Source organism: Penicillium vulpinum (genome assembly GCF_028829585.1).
Source record: "Penicillium vulpinum strain IBT 29486 chromosome Unknown utg000004l_segment0_segment0, whole genome shotgun sequence".
NCBI lineage: Eukaryota > Fungi > Ascomycota > Eurotiomycetes > Eurotiales > Aspergillaceae > Penicillium > Penicillium vulpinum.
In genome coordinates this window covers 5,220,092-5,232,046 of record NW_026643244.1, presented here as the reverse complement: position 1 = coordinate 5,232,046, position 11,955 = coordinate 5,220,092, and the positions used below count along the sequence as shown (strand labels likewise).

General features: G+C 46.7%; 5 protein-coding genes across 5 annotated transcripts; 3 read left to right on the top strand and 2 right to left on the bottom strand.

Moving 5' to 3' along the window:
• Nucleotides 1-90: 90 nt before the first annotated feature.
• On the bottom strand, nt 91-792 carry N7479_010450 (Short-chain dehydrogenase/reductase SDR; the record flags this gene model as incomplete). The annotated part of the gene is made up of 1 exon (XM_057258141.1): nt 91-792. The coding sequence occupies one exon, from the start codon at nt 790-792 to the stop codon at nt 91-93; it is 702 nt and encodes a 233-aa protein (XP_057105599.1).
• Nucleotides 793-1,241: 449 nt separating this feature from the next.
• Nucleotides 1,242-3,109, top strand: N7479_010449 (MFS transporter; the record flags this gene model as incomplete). The annotated part of the gene is made up of 4 exons (XM_057258140.1): nt 1,242-1,298; nt 1,352-1,721; nt 1,777-1,879; nt 1,951-3,109. The coding sequence occupies 4 exons, from the start codon at nt 1,242-1,244 to the stop codon at nt 3,107-3,109; spliced, it is 1,689 nt and encodes a 562-aa protein (XP_057105598.1).
• Nucleotides 3,110-3,777: 668 nt separating this feature from the next.
• N7479_010448 (O-methyltransferase) lies at nt 3,778-4,485 on the top strand (the record flags this gene model as incomplete). Its single annotated transcript, XM_057258139.1, has 1 exon — nt 3,778-4,485. One exon carries the CDS (start codon nt 3,778-3,780, stop codon nt 4,483-4,485), a length of 708 nt encoding a protein of 235 aa, XP_057105597.1.
• A 126-nt stretch (nt 4,486-4,611) lies between these two features.
• Nucleotides 4,612-5,130, bottom strand: N7479_010447 (nuclear transport factor 2 family protein; the record flags this gene model as incomplete). Its single annotated transcript, XM_057258138.1, has 1 exon — nt 4,612-5,130. One exon carries the CDS (start codon nt 5,128-5,130, stop codon nt 4,612-4,614), a length of 519 nt encoding a protein of 172 aa, XP_057105596.1.
• Nucleotides 5,131-8,357: 3,227 nt separating this feature from the next.
• Nucleotides 8,358-8,903, top strand: N7479_010446 (uncharacterized protein; the record flags this gene model as incomplete). Its single annotated transcript, XM_057258137.1, is given in 2 exon segments — nt 8,358-8,691; nt 8,709-8,903. The coding sequence occupies 2 exon segments, from the start codon at nt 8,428-8,430 to the stop codon at nt 8,901-8,903; spliced, it is 459 nt and encodes a 152-aa protein (XP_057105595.1). The 5' UTR covers nt 8,358-8,427.
• Between the last annotated feature and the right edge of the window lie 3,052 nt (nt 8,904-11,955).

Sequence of the window (11,955 nt, the reverse complement as noted above, 5' to 3'; positions counted from 1 at the left end):
GACAGGCTGGAGAAGGAAAACAAAAGAGCAAAAGAGAGAAGAAGAAACTGGAAACAAAGATGAGGGCTCCTCTGGCCACGTGATCCTGTTTCACCAAGGGACAGTTCGACCAAGATAGTCGAGGTATTCAAGTCCCGGTCTTTCTCTCTTTGCAAGAAGCACATTCACCAAATTGGGAATGCTTTCTTCGATGGTAAGCCGAGCCTCTGGACCTCCCAACTCAGTTTTGACCCACCCCGGAGCCATCACCACCATCGGACGCAATGGAACCTGACGAGCTGCAAAGCTCCGCATATACATATTCAGCGCAGCTTTAGTGCCACGATATACCTCTCGCTGACCGGTCTCATTGTTGGTAATGCTTCCTTGTCCAGATGACATCACACCGATAAGACCTTTGGGAGCCACGCGGTGTGCCAGACTTTCAACGACACGCATAGGGCTGAGCGCATTCGTGACCATGACATGTACAAATTCTTCGGTTGATACATCTCCAATTTTTTGGGTTTGGTCACGATTTGTTGTGCCAGAGTTCACAAAGAGGACATCAAATATCTTGCCCGACAAGCGCGCATCGAGCGCCTTGATTTGATCGGGTTGGCAAATATCCAAGGTCTCAATGTCAACACGCCCGCTGTACTTGTCTGCTAGATCATGGAGTAATGTGCGTGATTCGCCGCGAACTGTTCCAACAACATTCCATCCCTTTTCTAGGAATTCTGCCGCCATGGCGTGACCAAGGCCACGCGAAGCGCCAATGAGAAGGATTGTGGGAGGTGAAATGGACATCATGCATAAATTTATTTCAGATTTGATCAATATGAGCGGATTGCGGTGCTTTTTAAATCCAACAGAGTGGGCTCGGCATTTTCTGATCCTTATCTCCGAGTTCTCCTTGGGCTAAGCATATGCTTGTCGTATTCGGCCCCGCCATACGATCTTCCCGCTCACCACACAATCACTACTTTTGCTTCCTATATCTTGTCGATCCTACCAGGACTCGGTATCACGGTCTAAACAACTTTGCCAGGCGTATCGCGACTTAAAAGGTATTGGATTTCAGGAGTCATGGACTGAAAATACCAGGGGAATCTGACACCGACCCACTGATAGGCGCCCAGCCATACCAAGCTCATTGTAGTGGAGCCCGGGGATCTAATGTCTCTCCTAATTGGCTATGGGCTTCACTAAATCATGGTCACTTTATTTTAAAGGCCTAAACTTGTCTGATCTGTCAATGGATGTCCACCTTGGCATCTTCTTGCTCGGCTTTACTGCGAAATACCTGGAAATACCTGGTATCTCCCCGAGGACCCGTGTAGAACAATATGCCTGGATATAAGCATCGTAGCATTCGCCTATAAGTTCTGCTGCGCACGAACCCCGACTCGAATTGACCAGAAAAATGGCAGACGAGAAGAATCATGGTGTGGCCAACAACAACCTCGACCGGGATATTGAGATGTCTAGCACAGAGGCCCCGTCCTCTCAGCCCTCTCCGCCCACTACGTCCTCAGGGAAATCGGAACCGAATGTGAGCGCTATCGAGCCAGAGATTGTCGTCGTTCCTCGTTCAGAGCGGCGAGGTCTACTGGGCCGGTTCTCCCTAGTTCCTGAGATCACCAACCCACGAGACTATGGCAATGGAATCAAATGGGCGATGACGGTGGTTGTCAGCTTCGCTGCCATTACATCCTCCACGGGATCCTCTATCTTCTTCCGTCAGTAATATCATTTCTCTTCCTACGGATGAATTTCCTATTAATCAAATTACAGCGGCCCTGGCTGAGGTGGCGCATGACCTAGACACGAGCCTGACCGTTGCTAACTTGTCGCTGGCGTTGTACTTGCTCGCCATGGCTTTCACCCCTATGTGGTGGTAAGTGTATCTGTCAAGATCACCACTTGCTGTGAGGCAAGAGGTATAGGGGCGTTTCTAACGAACTATAGGTCTGCGCTGTCCGAGAAGCATGGACGGCGAACAATCTACCTCCTCTCCTTTTCCCTCTTCTTAATTTTCTCTTGCATCAGTGCCGTCAGTGTCAACATCACAATGTTGATTATTTTCCGAGTTCTTAGTGGTGGAGCCGCAGCTTCGGTCCAGTCCGTGGGCGCGGGAACCGTCGCCGATATCTGGGATCCAAAAGTGCGAGGAAAAGCCATGGGAGTCTTCCAGCTAGGCCCTCTCTGTGGGCCCGGTCTGGCGCCCGTGATCGGTGGCGCTTTGGCTCAAGGTTTCGGCTGGCGTAGTACGCTCTGGTTCCTTACCGTCTTTGGTGGTGTGATGCTGATCCTGATTTTCCTCTGTTTGCCGGAGACGATTCCAAAGCGTGAGCCAAAGCCGCAGACTGAAGAGCAAAAGAACGCCAGCATCGCTGTCAAAATCTTCATGGCCATCTTTGGCCCATTCAAGGCGCTGGCCCTGCTCCGCTTCCAGCCTGTCATCGTTGTAATCTGGTCCGGTATCATCGCTTTCTTCGCCATGTACATCATGAACGTCTCCATCCAAGCCGTTTTTGACCAGCCTCCCTACAACTTCACCGTTTTGGAGGTCGGTCTTGTATACCTGGCACCGACCATTGGATACGCCATCTCGTCGGTTTTTGGTGGTCGCTGGATCGACTACATCATGGCCCGTGAGGCGACTAAGGCCAACCGCTACGACGAGAACGGAAAGCTCAAGTTCTTCCCCGAGGACCGTATGAGAGAGAACATCTGGCTGGCTTTGACACTCTACCCAGCCTCCTTGATTTGGTATGGCTGGACCACTGAAAAGGGTGTTCAATGGGCGGTCCCCTGTGTTGCCTCTATCTTCTTTGGTCTCGGCATGATGCTCGTCATGGGTACGGTGCAGACTGCTCTGACGGAGTTCACTCCTAAGAAAGCTTCTAGCGGTGTCGCCGTGGCAAACTTCGTGCGAAATGTTCTTGCGTGCACGGGAGCCGTCGTCACTCAACCCATGCTCGATGGTATCGGCAACGGATGGATGTGCACTTTGATTGGTCTGGTCGCGTTTGCCACGGGTATTTCGGCCATCCTTTCTCTCCGCATCTGGGGGCCCCAGTGGCGGGTACTAATGGATCAGAAATTGAATGCCCCGAAGCTGTAAATATTTATGCTGGTGGGAGACCAGTCTCGGTCATTCCTGGTCATTCTGGGGTTACATTTGATTCTTTTTTTTTATATAGCTTCTTATAGATTGGCATACCGAGTGTTGCATTTACTTGACTCAAAAAATGGCCACTGTCTAGATGATAGCTGTCAAATTAAGCAATATTGTTATCATTTTGCAAAATATCGACTTTCCTGGCAGCACATAAAACTCCTAGTCAAAGTGGAAGCCTCGAGTTCTTGCATAATTTACCTTGCCTGGCATAGCCCTGAAGTCCTGTTTAAGCATCACAAAATGGGAATATTCCATTGCCCGAATATTCCATCTCCACTATAGCGTAGCCCGCCGTAACAATGGCCATCTGTTCAATATTTCTAGATTGTTTGGCCAATCACGGGCTATCGTTAATTCCCGATTTTACCTCAGCATAGGGGAGAAGCCCCGATCTAAGACATCTTTGTTTGCTACTTCTCCCTCATTATACCGATTGAACTTTGAATGAAAGGGTCATCTCCCTTTGACACTCGCCTTTCATGGCCAGTTTATCTACTTGGAGTGTCGTTATATTGTTTACTACCCTTTTTTTCATGTTGCCCGGATTCCAAAGACTATTCTTCTCCTACAACCAGTCAAAACACCTCGATATCCCCATTCTAGCAACAGCAATGAGCCACTGGAGCAAAAATTCCTGGAACCCGCGCTGGGAAGCCGTGGACGCGTATTCTATTTCGCATGGTCATCCTTCCACCCGACCCAATGCCCGGGTACTACAAGATACGATCTCAGCATCCGATACAGCGGGTTTACCAAGACACGCACTCTCGGCCTCCCAAGCCAAGTTCCTCTCGCTGCACTGTCGGACTACCAATGTGACGCATGCACTTGAGATCGGCACGCTGGGTGGCTACTCTGCTATCTGGATGGCCAGTCAGAACCCACAGCTGCACGTAACAACCATCGAGTACGATGAACACCATTACAAGACAGCCCAGAAAAACATCGAGCTTTCAGGACTGGCGGATCATATCGAGGTCATCAACGGTGCTGCACTTGATGTCCTTGGTCGTATAAGTGAAGAGGTTCACTCCGGGAGGCGGCCTTCGTTTGGTTTTACCTTTATCGATGCGGATAAGGTAAATAACTGGAATTATTTCCTGATGGCGAAAGATATTTCCAAACCGAACTCCGTCATCTGTGTTGATAATATTGTGCGTGATGGCCACCTAGTTAGCTTCGGTGATAATGATTCGTATCTGAGAGGTTGTCGAGAGGTTGTGGAGAAGGCAGGAAAAGAACCCGGGGTTGATTCTGTTGTGCTACAGACTGTGGGTGAGAAAGGGTATGATGGTTGGTTGTGGGCTGTGATCAGTTAATCTAGGAATGGGTTTCCAAGCTCGTTTTTACCAGTGAATTCCATGTTTGTGTTAATTTCTAGTGATAGCATTGCAATTATCAACTGCAAATCTCTGGAGAAACTCCAAATAAAGTGAACCACGCCCCTAGTCCTTCTTAGGACCATGGCCCATCACCTCAAAATCGCCCTCAATCCACATCTTCCTCATCTTGTAGAACTTGATCTTCCACAATCCCTCAGACTCGACCTTGACCATTTCAAGGTAATAGGTACCGCCAGTCCAAAACCAAGGGGCTTTCGGGTCAACTCCCGTACCAAGACGGTAGTGCTTCGCATTATACAAGCACGAAAGGCTTGCCTCTGTTCCACTCTCAGCAACGTTGATACGGACACTTGTAACGTAGTGAGTGGTGTCGAGTTTGATGATGGTTTTATCGAAGCACTCGATGTGAACTTCCTCCAGACTGTTCATCTGTCGACCGAACAGGTCCCATTTCACGTCCTCGGTGAAGGCTGAATCGAAAAGCTCGGCATCGTTGGTGTCCATGCCGAGCATAAATCGGTGGAGGGAATCGGCAATGGCTTCGCGTGTATCCAGGGCCGGGGTTAGAACGGCTGGGAGGGCCATAGTCCTATCATAGGCTGCCATAGCTGCATCGGCCATCTTGAGAGATTTCAGGTGCTTCTGAGGAATCAGGTTCAGTGTGAATGGCAGTGACTTAAATTGAAAATTACATGCGTCACACTACTAATATAATAGCCCAGTCCTATCTATTCTTTTTTCCGACCTCATCACTGAAAGTTTGATCCCCGAGGTAATTCTCGTATTGAGTCGGTGGCCGAATCCCAAAACAGTGTGAAAGTAGATATTTCGGCCACTCGGGCAGTTACACTGTTCCTTTTCTGCTTAATTACATTCCACCTGCAGAACCTCCGTGTATTAGGTGAAGATCGAATGATGTATCTCTTACAAGCGTAACTACCCGAATGGGGTCCCGACGGGCTCGAATCTCAACGGGCTGCTCACAACAGACAGAATATCCATATGAATTACCTTAGATTATATGATCCTTCAGTTCAATAAACTACCCGGGCAATCTTACTTCTAAGAACGCGCTTATGGAGTAATTCGCTGATGATTTCAACATCGCTGTGCGCTTTGATCGGGCGACCCAGCTTCTTGTTGAGCCAACGCCACCAAGCGCCCCATGAAGTCGTATCAGATAGAGAGAACAGGGAAAGAATAGTGTCATATAGATATTTTTCGGGTCCGTCTAACCATGACCTGGGTTCGCCTGCAAGTCGCATCATAAGCTTAAGGTATTCGGGATTTCCCTGGATATGGGCTACTTCAACGACAGTCCCGTTGTAGTAATGTACTGAGGCTGTTCTATTTGAATATTAGAGATATCAGAGCGTTAAAAAAGAACATTACTCGCTCACCCATATGAGGGGGTCAGGTCAAAGCCGATCCCGGGAGCATCGTGAATCTGCGCAGAGAGGCATGTTTCGCACGACGAGCGAGGACAATCATAGAAAGCATCGATAATGGAGACAAATTGAATGAATAGAAACCCTATAAACAACCTATTCATTTTAAGCAAGAATTTGGATTTCAGTTAATGACGATGGTTAATCTTACGTTCAAGTTCGAGTTCAACGTGGCCCGAAAAAAACAAACTAACCGTGTTAATCCCCGACGAGCTCAGTACCGAGCATAAAGGGCATTCATCGATAGTGTCAAGTGGCATCCATTATCTGCAAGGTATATCGAATTCTATCATTGGAAAAAAAAACCTTTGAACTTGTGTATTTATATATTTCAATTTGCCCAGCTTTCGGATGTATATATCTTTAGTAAAAGGTACGGTTCAAGTCCATTCATCCATAGAACATCGCGATGAGCCAGTTCAGCAGAAATTGTCATATATATCAGTCCTTAGTTGTCTTTAAATTGGACTGGATTTAACTTATCTTCAAACTCATGAATGGAAAAGGCCCTCAATGCGGCTGCTCGGCCAAATAAATGGCTAGCAATAAACCAGAAATTCCTTCCTAACTAGGTCATGCATAGTTTTCTTTTGCTTTCTAAAATGTAACCGTATCTTGTGGGATGTTTTCCGCGTTCGAGGTAGAATAGCAAGCCATCGACCATTCTTCTAATGTGGGACTTGATTGATGTTTTGAACATCTCCGGGATTTGCGATATCAGAAGCTTTTACTGTGTGGCCCCATCAAGTCGCATTATCCGAGGTGGTAGCAATGAGGAGGCGTGAAGTGCGAATCGAGGATGATGCTTGAGTTAATTGCCCTGATTTCTTAGATTTGCAACTCGGTGAACTTGTGATGAAAAATTGGACCATTTTTTCAGCGGAATTACTTTTGGTGCAGGTTTTTGACTGGGATGCTTATGGCTAGTTTTCATAGCAAGCAAGATTTCTCCGCTGACAGAGCATATATATTTTTCTCGCAGAATCTCATAGCTATCATCTCGGATAATGCTACTTGATATGTCTTCGATGGGATCGGGTGCTGATATCATCCGCATACCCTGCTACTGCATGAATCATTTAGCTTGCGTGAACAATCACATTTCGAGAACATTGTTGATTTTTGTCGACATCTTGGACGTCATGGATTGATTTTAACCACTGTCACAATGGTCCAAGAAATATGATGGTGTGCAATGCATGTAAGGTTGTATAATATTGGCTGAGGAGAATGGGAGGGAGAGCACCACAGAGAACGTCCGATCCATTTGGCTCGAGTCATTTTGTGGCAGTCCTGATATAATTTTCATTAGTATACCGTGATAGGCGTAGCTTGTACCGATCCTAAATCCTAAAAGTTGACTTACTGGAAGGAAATGCATATATGCCCTATCATCGACTTTTTGTCAACTGATTCATAAGATGAACCATCCATGGCCCCAGGACACACGGAGCGATGATTCAAGCCCTACCCTGGTAGGGCATCTAGAAAAAGCAGACAAAATGAGAACGAATTGCTGCCTCAACTCCACCAAGACAACAACAATAACTCACCAGCTTCGCAGAGCTTGTGTTGCCTAACACAGTGGGCACAGGACTTGCTATTAGCTGTGTCCGAGAAACAGCCAATCTCAAAAGGATGACAAAGCTCATTTCCCTTATATTCTCAGTTGCGGTCCGAGATATGAAGGCACCACAGGTACTGGATGAAATTCCGTGGTATCAGGATCAAGGGCTGTTTACGGTAGTTTCGGGACCGCCATGACGAACCAACGAAGAAAATGAGAGTAGCAGCATATTAGCAGGCATGCTACAACAGTGATGGTATAGTGATGGTTGTGAAATTTGGAAAAGAAAATAAGGGACAGAGTAAGAAAGACAACGTAATAGGAAAGAAGGTGGAAAGGAAAGAAGGAAGAAGAGGAAAGATAAATACAGGAGCAGGAGAAGGGAAAGAAGAAGGAAATAACTCTGCTTCTATTTATTAACAAACAGAGGAGGCAAACAGGCCTAATACAAGCAAAGCGATATATTATCTAAACATGTTACCTCACCCTCTCTGCAAGTATCCCTACAAGCACACACGCTATGAACATGAAAGAGCAGATGGTCCTTGATATGGCTCTTGAAGTTCAAGTTGAGTCTCGAAACACCATATGAGCTGGCTCTTTATTGTTTGTTTTTACATCTGGCACAAACTGACAGTAACAAGGAGCTTAGCTGGTTAGTCTGATTGGTTGTCTAGCTTTAGACTGAAACAAGCCCTGGAGAGAAATAGATATATGGCAGGTATCAAGATTCCGTGAATGAACAACTGCTGATTCCTAATGTGAGAGAAAGGTTTAAGGTGACGACAGCGACTCATAGTCCCTTAACGAGATGTTACCTCCCCGACTTTCAGAGGTGCAACTACGGAGCCAAATATCTCGGAGCCCATCGAGCCTGGCGGCCGGTTCACAAGATTGAGACTCATGAATGACATCGCAAGGTTGGCTATCGACACTGAGCACCATAAGAAGTTTACAAAGGGAGCGGCATTCGAAAACAGGCCAACAAGATACTTCGAACTCTCTCTAACTACATTATCTGAACATGTTGAGCTTGGATGGGAGATTTGCAGTGCTCGTCAAGACCAAGCCATCGGCAACCCTTCGGCGTGGGTCTTATGGATATATGAGGATGAGGGAGGGACTACTGCAGCTCGGGGGACAATCAGGTCGCTGGCATTCATGCTCGTTTCAATTGGGTCAAGGAGGCCGGCGGGTTCTTCCTCATCGCTGACAACAAAAGGAGAAAGATGATGACAAATGGAGAGATATTCAGAACTGATCGACGCCTGATTCGGCCCAAGAACACGATCATGATTGGGAATGTATTTTCGCTTCACCCGAGCATGTCTGAGGGGAAACCCGTGATCGAGCCGTTGATTTTCGGGAATTTCATATAATTCGATTGGGCTGATTCTCAAAAAAAAACCCCCATTAAGTCGAGGATTAAGCCCGGCATTGACTTCCTATATTATCGATATGTTTTTGAAAGTTTACAAAACTCGCCGTTGGCCAGATGTGCCCGAGACATCTTGGAAGACGATCCGGGCTCACGCATGATGGCTGCTGATGCTTCGCTCTGCCTTAGCAACTACCGGAAGAGCAGGGAAACGAACGAGAGGAGAAGATAGATGCCATGCCAATCTATGGATGGCTGATAGGATCAAGTTCTAGCCTGATCATTCTAAGTTCAGCTATTGGCTGCCCTTTCTAATTTGAAGTGCATATTTCCATTGATTGATTCCACTGAGCTTCTGTCACACATAGATAATTCGAAAATTATGCAAATAAGACGAACAATAAGATTCAAGCAAATGAAAATTCAATCGCACGTCCCCTCATTAGGAAATCGTCCTACGTAAGTAGAATCTGAGGACAGACCCGGCTATATAAATTCTACGAACTGGCCTCGTTTCTATCTTGCAAACCGATATTAAACTCCCCGCACAGCATAAACCTACGTATTACTCCGTTCTCCGTTCTCAAATCTGGGTGGCAAAAACATAATTCTCGACATAAGCCCAGCGCAACACCGCAATGCCGCAAACCCGCAACTAGAAAATTAATGCGCAAGCTCCATCCAAAACCCAAGACTATGTACTCCACATTCCATCCGTGATCTACGAGATTGCACTCGCGTAAAGTGTAAAAACCTAGTGTAAAAACCCGGCCTACTGCAATGGCCAGTGCCCGAAATCAATAATGCGCTCATTGCTCTCTCGTGGTAACACCTATATGTTGTCTCCACCTCTAGTGTGTCGTTAGAGCGGGCAAGGAGCGGGAGAGGGATTCCATTCGTCCGATATGGAAATGATACTCATTTTAGGTGGGGGCTGTGACTCCGGTAAACTGGGTCTGTCGGGGGGGGGGGGGGGGGGGGGCTGTTCCCACTATGCAATAATAATATACATAGGCGTGTTTCTCTTTTTGGGTGATCTTTTTTTTTTGGATTATCTTTAGAATGGAATTACGGAAATAACTATGGAGTTTCGACGGAGCCCGGAACACCACTTAAAATCAGGGTTGGTGTGTTGTAGGTGCATATGTAGGGGAGTTGAAATGGCATGAAGAAGAAATGTGGACTCGGCGCATATTACAAGAGTACATATGGTAGTATACAACCTACGTTGTACACTGTAGGCGCAGACTTCCTGTTGGTGTGGGGGAGGTACATACGGAAGGGAAGCACTGTATATCACATCTGTATGCCTCGGCCTACATACCCGGCTGTGGAACGTAGACAAAATCGCGAGTGTGCTGGATGGAGAACGCGGTGAACAAGGAACCGGATGTATTTATCCCAAGTACAGAGTCGAATCGGAGTGCATGTGTGATAGGGATTCTGATGTCTCAAAGGTCTTAACGCGAGCCCGGGCAATTACATTTCCTGATCTGGACTAGTTTATTAAACTATTATGGAGAGCGCGGGAGATGACTCCATGGGCTTGAGCCCCTCTCATCTAGAGAAAAGGTTGAATTAGTTACAAGTGGGGATTTGTATTGTGCCGTTTAGCCAGCATCAAAGGGTAGGTCTTTTTTGAAATTCTAATCTCGAGTACAAGATTGCTTAGAAATTAGTGTGGTTCAGGAGGGCGGAAGCGCAAAATATCTATCACAAACACATGATAACTGCCGAGAATCAAGGCTAGGATCATAGCCAGTGATATTGTGTCCCCCGATATAACCCTAGCAATGGTGTGCCATCTCACTGCAGCTGTTCGTTGCATATACCCCTGCCATCAGCTGCACCGCACTTCTTCTAGCGACGTATGTTCAAGCTATGTATAAACTAAGGCATGTCCTGTTGGACAATTCCTGTACGAAGTATCGTAAATAGTAGTGGCATACCCCATAGTAAATAGTAGGCAACGGAGCTACGTACTTTGTAGTTGTATACGAGGGGCAGCCCCTCAGGATCAGCCCCTGCATGTGTACGGAGTATGGATCCCTCAACTCACTGACTTTCCCGTATTGGGAACAAGATCAGCGTAAGGAGATCAACATATGAAAAAGGGTCACAGACCAAGAATGTGGAACTTGTACCGAACAGAAATGAAAAAAAAAAAGGTGCAAAGCGTAGCAAGTAAAGTAAATTGAGAGCTGATGGAAGGTTTTGGAGCAATTTCGATAGATTCGGGTGAATGAGACATGTGATTGGCCCAACCTCTTGGCTTGACCGCTAGGCGCCGTCATTTGTCTCTCTTTTCCAACACCTCTCCCCATCACCCAACAACCTGGGTTTCTTCCAAGTTTATGCTCCACCACCAGTCATACGTTTGACTTCACACGGATAAGGAATGTTTTGCCCCCTAGACCTGGACCTTACGTGGCGTCAGGACCCAACACATCCGAGGCAGCCTGCAGTGAATTGCGCCCGATACACCTTGACTTTCGAATCTGATTATGGTACTCCGTACTCCGTACAGAGTTGTGTCGATGACGAAGGATAACCGTGAGGCTGCAGCCTTCATCGTGCATCGTGCATTAGACCTTACGTGTCTATATATTGCTGTGTCACAGGGCCCTTGTAAAGGTCTGGACTGGGATCGAGACAACTTTTTTTTTGTTGGACCCAGGTCAAAAGCACAACCAGCTGATTTCTATATTTTGCAGCCTATCAGAGGATGGCTCTTAACTTTCAATCTTGAAGACAATAACAATATTTGAGTGGTGTCGGAGGATAATCCGATCGTCGAGTCCCGAGATAGGTGCCCCGCCAACAACGCCGACCAACATCTAATTTGGGGGATAGCGACCGAGGCAATCAACGGTCAAATTAATTATTTACCGACACAATTTTTTATTTTTTTTTCTCTTTGGAACTTCGTAGCTTCGTCCTCCCGTACAAAGGTACTTCATATCCGTGTTTTTATTGAATCCCATCACATTTTACATATCAGCCCCAAAACAAGAACAAAGGAGAAACGCACGGGGATCAGGGTGAACAGAACG